The 6358-nt window shown below is 31.1% G+C and overlaps 1 protein-coding gene across 1 annotated transcript; it reads left to right on the top strand.

The window, feature by feature from the left end:
* Nucleotides 1-3225: 3225 nt before the first annotated feature.
* Nucleotides 3226-6358, top strand: LOC120076513 (UPF0481 protein At3g47200-like). The gene is made up of 2 exons (XM_039030365.2): nucleotides 3226-3349; nucleotides 4729-6358. The coding sequence occupies exon 2, from the start codon at nucleotides 4742-4744 to the stop codon at nucleotides 6224-6226; it is 1485 nt and encodes a 494-aa protein (XP_038886293.1). The 5' UTR covers nucleotides 3226-3349; nucleotides 4729-4741; the 3' UTR covers nucleotides 6227-6358.

Raw genomic sequence — 6358 nt, 5'->3', positions numbered from 1 at the left:
ATCATAGTCCAACTATGACTAAACTTCTCTCGGGCTAGGAGAGGGTGTGGCACCACATTGTTCAAGACCTTGAATTAGCCCTTAAGAGAGCAATTTATCTACTTACCCCTGCCTCAGGGAAGGAGTGAATTCCATCTTGTGTAGTAGTGTTCCCAGCTCCTATATCAGACGAATCCCCAAAATAGTAGGCTTGTTGAGTCGGCGATCTGGCCACTCTCACCTATACAAATCAAAGAAGGATCGCCCTCATAGGCAAAAGTTCACAACTCACTCAAGATTCAAGTCATGTTACCTATGGTCATCCTGGTGAAATGTAAATCTCTATTATGAACAGCGTTATATAATGAGACTAAACATTTCGTGGTATAGTCTTATACAAACTCCTTTATATAGGATATCGCCGCTCGCATGTCTATACATGAATGATCCGGATTAGATCATTTGTAGCACTTCACAACAATTGTAACCCCTATAAAGCGGGTCATTCTCGTAGTGTCACAAGGATAAGGTACCCAGCCTTATCCATCTACTACAGACCTTTTAGGTTATCACTTAAACATGATCTACCCGTATGTCCCCACATACATGTTTAAGTTACAAAGATAACTTTGGATGTTAGTTTATTGGTTTGTAGTTAATGCAACTAAAATACCATATATTTTATAGACAATGAATAAAATATCAAATATTTTATTAAATACATAATGAATTTGTTCAACAATGATTACAAACTATAGGACCCTATGAGATTTAGGGCATCAACCCCAACAATCTCCCACTTGACCTAAACTAGTGGGGTGTACAATATAATCAAAATACAAAGTACACAAATAATAAACTAGGGCATAACACGCGCCCAGTACAATATCTCCCGCTTGTCCTAGTCCAGACGTGGTCTATCCCATAGGCCTATACTATGTAAGTGACCCTCAAATACCGTAGCCGTGAGGGCTTTTGTAAATGGAGCAATAATGTTGTGCTCCAAAGCTATCTGCTGACAATCACGTCCCCTCGATGCACAATCTCTCAGATGAGATGATACTTCTGCTCTATATGTTGCCACGCTTGTGACTCCTAGACTCTCGGAAATTGGCCACAACACCACTATTATCACAATAAAGTGTGATGGGCTTTGACATGTTTGGAATAACTTTCAGATCAGTCAAGAATTTCCTGAGCCAAACAGCTTCCTTAGCAGCTTCACAAGCCGCTACATACTCAGCTTCTATGGTGGAGTCAACGATACCACCACTTCAACATTCCCCCTCTTACTTGTAGACTTGAAGACTCATAGAAGACTCAACAAGTGGAAATTAGTATTATCTTAAAATGAAATGACATTACATATAGTTTTGAACTCGGAACATGATACCATGCATGTTTAGTTACCACAAAATTAAAAAGTTTAAACTAAATGATTTTGATAGATTTAATTAAGCTAAATTATAAAAATGTTCATAAACTTTATCTTTTATGTAAAAAATATCATTGAACTTTCAAAAGGAGTTTAAGACATTCTTACCCACGTTTAAAAGTATTTTTAACCTAAAGTTTCAAGTTAATGAATATATTGTAAAATTTACTCATTTAATTATATGAATATTTCTACACCCCTGTAAAGATGGTATTCAAGGAGGTTGAATGGTAAGCGGGAAAGAGATTGAGTTGACTTGGGTCTCCAACGTTTGCACTAGTGAGGTAGGTGTCTGATATAAAAGGGGTACGTAAAATATTAACTCTACTATTAATAACTTGGAAATTTTTACCATCCTACCTGAAATTGTTTTGGGAAAAAGTAATTAATTCCCTCTTTATGAAACCCACCCATAACTTATACGGAGCTTTAATTTTTTTTTTTTTTTTCCAAACAAAATACAGGCTTTTTTTTAAATTTTCTATTTGAGAGATTTTAAAAAATAGAAAAATAAGAAAAATTATTTACATAAAATAATAAAATTTTAATCTCGATAAGAACTAATAAAAGTTTATTAGTGGCTATTATTGATAGAAATAGATAGAAGTCTATCACTGATAGACCCAGTGTCTTTCGGGGTTTTTTTTTTACTATTTATGTAAATAGTTTGACATTTTTCTATTTGTGAAAATTTTCTTTTCTACTTTTTATTTCTTTCTCACTTTTCTTTATAAAATTGATATTAATTTTTTTTATTAATGTTATAATTTAATTTATTTTAGCACAAAAAGTAATCAAAATTATCAATTTTTTAAAACACACCAAAGATATGAATGGTATCAGAGCTAGATTATGAAACAAAAAGGTAAACTTAAATATTCTCTCTTTTATTATAAAATTATAAAGTATATATATATATATAAAAAGAGAGAATGAAAAATTCAAACCTCGAATCTCTTAATCAAGTATACATATTTAATATCAATTAAAATCATGTGGGCTAATAAACAACATTCAAGTATATAGTTAATGTGTTAAGTTATTTTATGATATTTATTTATTATTAAAACAGTTAAAAGCATAATTTAAGTATTAAAAAAATAGAATAAGCACATTCATGATCTTTTAACATGAACTTTCAATAATTTTGATTAATTTTAGAAAAATGATCATTTTAAATTATTTTTTGTGCTAAAATAATGTTTAATATTTAAATTATAATTTAGTTATTATAACATTTAATTAAAAAAATAAATGTCAATTTTATAGAGAGAAGTGGGAAAGCAAAAACTAAAAAAATAACTTGAATTTTGTTTTAGGAAAAAAAACACTTTTTCATTAGTTGGGAATTGAAATCAGACATCGAAGGTTTATCTTTATGATAGTTTGCACTTCTCTCATCACTGCACTAAGGTTTTAAACATTGTAAAATTTTGTAGAATTAACTTAAAAAATGACCTATATATAAAACTCACTTGTGTACTGATTTTATCATAATCGTGAAATATCTAACGATTATTAAGAGATAATTTATGTGGACTATGGTATAATTTTTTTTTTTATTTGATTTCAATTAGATAATACTAAAATTCTCATGAAATGAATGAGAGTTCACATGAATTCCCATTCATAACTCTTCTATGTGGGAGTATAAAATGCATCTACCTTATTAAGTATATCTCATTGTCCTTTAATTTCAGAGTGGAATATCAAGTCTATTGGTTGAATACAAATGAACACATATAATTTAAATTTAATGTGCTCTTTAAGTTAGCCAACCATCACACTACTTGAAGTTGGGGTTATTTATAAGAAGGGCTTGCCTTTTCTTTTTCTACCATTTTCCACATAAACCCTCTCTTACTCAATCTTCTTCCCACATTTCATCTACCACTAACCATCTCCTATTCTCCTTCCATCAAATTTGCACACAAGGTACTTTTTCACTTTTTTTCTTCCCTTAAACTCGTTAAGCTTCCTTTTGCTTTTTTTTTTTTAATAGTCGATATTCGAAATATCGATATCGATCAAAATATTGAAGCCCCTATTCTATGAAAATGTCGATATCGATAAAAATTTCGGAAAGCTTTATGGAAATTATTGTAATTAGTTAATGATACTTTGATTGTAGCCTAATTAGACTATATTTGACTACTTTTAATCATCATTCATATAAAGTAAGACAACATTTAAATGTATAGTGTAAATATCTATGTAGATGTCGATGCGATAGTAGAAAACCAAAAAAGAAATGGAAAAATAATTACAAAATAATATCATATATGGTAATCAATTACAAAATTGGAGGACGTGAGATGTTTGCATATAAAATAATTGTAAATTATTTATTATAAAATGTGCATGTCTAAAATGAAAGTTTTGGATGGTAAAAACATAAAGCTTACATCAAATTCAATTTTGAGGTGAAATGATGTGAAGATTCAATGAAAAAATATCTAAATGAAGTTAAAAATAAATATATATGTTATTTTTCTCTCTCTTTTTTTTTTTTTTTTGTTTCTTGAAAATGAATGCTTTGGATGGTAAAAAAAAAAAAACAAAACTTACATCAATTCAATTTTGAGGTGAAATGATGTGAAAATTCAATGGAAAAATGTTTGAATTAAGTTGAAAATATATATATGTCATTTTTCTCGATTTTGATTTCTTGGAAATGAAAGCTTTGCACGGTAAAGAAAATAAAATTCACATCAATTCAATTTTGAGATTTTGAGGTGAAATTATACATTGATGTGTGAAATTATATAATTTGTGTAATCAAGACAAGTCCATAAATCTTAAAAAACTATCATTGAGCTCGTCTCATTGTAAAAATAAAATTAAATTAAAACATGAAAAACCGAAATTTCGAGAAATTTTGAGAAATGGAGGGAAAGTAAAAAATCCCCTACTAAAATATCAACGAAGTTTCAAAATTTTGACCAAAATTTTAAACTATGATTATACCTTTAAAAATATTGGTTATTGTACCCTTACTTTTAACTTGGGTTCATTTTAGTCCTTTAATTATCAAACGTCTATTTTAGTTTTATATTTTAAAAAAATTACCATTTTGATCGATTTTGTATATTTATCATCAAATATGCAAGGAAATTAAACTAGAAGTCAAATTGTGTTATCTGCTTATGACTTTTAACAAACACGCTTTAAATTAGAATTGTTTGGACACAATAAAATAGACAATGGTTATTACAATATTGTAATTGATAAAAATAATTAAATTAAGGTGTCGTTTGATTACGGAATGATTTTTTGAAATTATGATGATTTTGTTGTTTATGTTTTTGTTGAAGGAGGATCCAAAACATGGATGTAAGGGAAAATAATAGTGAAAGTGAAGTGCTTGAAGCAAACGACCTATATTACAACATGGCAAAAACTAGTGAGGATGAAAATATATGTAGTGATGTTGTGATATCGATCGAATACATGTTGAAGCAACTGCCTCCTATTAATGAAAAAAGTAGCATCTATCGAGTTTCCAAACAGCTGCGCCACATGAATCCTAAAGCCTACACCCCTCAAGTTATTTCTATTGGTCCTTTCCACCATCAATGTGATCAAATGGATTTTAAAGTCGCAGAACAATATAAGCTTCAAGGTCTTATTAACTTTCTAGGTCGTATCGGTGATAAGAAAATAAATTTATTGAATGATGATGCTGCCAAAATTATATCGTTGGAGGACCTACTGGAAACCGGATCGTTGAAGACGCTCGTGGGAAAAGCTCATTCTTGGATTAAAGAAGCCCGCAATTGCTATGCAGAACCCATAGACATGGACGATCGTAAGTTTCTTAGAATGATGCTTGTGGATGCTTGTTTCATGGTGGAATTATTTATACTAGAATATAACACTGCATATTTTTCATTACTCTACCAAAGAATGACCGTAGATATATTTTATGATTTGATGAAGTTGGAAAATCAAGTTCTTTTCTTTCTTCTTCAAAATTTGTTTTACCTAATACCAACAATCCCCGACGGGCCTGAGTCCATTATTGATCTAGTTAAATGGTTTGTTTTGAGGAATTGGTCATTGGTAGGTGAATATAAAGATTCCCCTCTCCAGTGGGGTAATACACAACCAAAGCACTTGGTGGATTTCTTAAGTTTCTACCTCCACCCCCCACCCAACCGTATGCAGCAAAACAGTGAGAGGAAGAAGAAGAGAAATTTCTTAAACTTGTTCCGAGTATGCTTGTGTTGTCTTCGGAGAAAGGCTGATGAGGAAGTGTTGCTTCCTCCATCCATAACTAAGCTTTGCGAGGCTGGTGTCACCATCAAGAAAGCAAAAGATGCCAAATATTTGATGGACATAAGCTTCAAAAATGGGGTTTTGAAAATCCCACCTTTACATATTTATGATGACTTTAAACTTATATTGCGAAACGTGCTAGCATTTGAGCAACTGCCCACAGGAAGCCAGAGTCATAGGAATAAGTATCTATGCCAATATGTCATATTTCTGGATCATTTGATAAGTACAAAGAAGGACGTGCATTTACTTGTGGAGGCCGGAGTCATAATCAATAATATTGGCGGTAGTGATAAAGAAGTTTCGGATCTATTTAACAACCTCAATAAATTTGTCACTATCCCGAACTCCACCCACTACGACCATATCAGCAAAGATCTGCGTGCATACTGCGATGGATGGTGGAACAAGGCCAAAGCTTCACTCAAACATAACTATTTTAATACGCCATGGGCCTTTATCTCCTTCTTTGCTGCAACCTTCCTCATTCTTCTCACCCTCCTTCAAACCATTTTCTCTGTATTTCCTCACTAACTCCAAATTCATCCCTGCAGTTATGTTATATATATGTTAGTTTCAGTTTTACTTCCTCCTTTTACCTCGTTAAATGTTAACCTTGCATTTATTAATGTTTTTCAAATATTACTTTGATAGTTATGGTATATA

Source organism: Benincasa hispida, chromosome 4, assembly GCF_027475165.1.
Source record: "Benincasa hispida cultivar pf3 chromosome 4, pf3_genome.v1.1, whole genome shotgun sequence".
Lineage (NCBI taxonomy): Eukaryota > Viridiplantae > Streptophyta > Magnoliopsida > Cucurbitales > Cucurbitaceae > Benincasa > Benincasa hispida.
The sequence above is the reverse complement of the archived record's forward strand: the minus strand, read 5'-3'. Positions and strand labels throughout refer to the sequence as shown.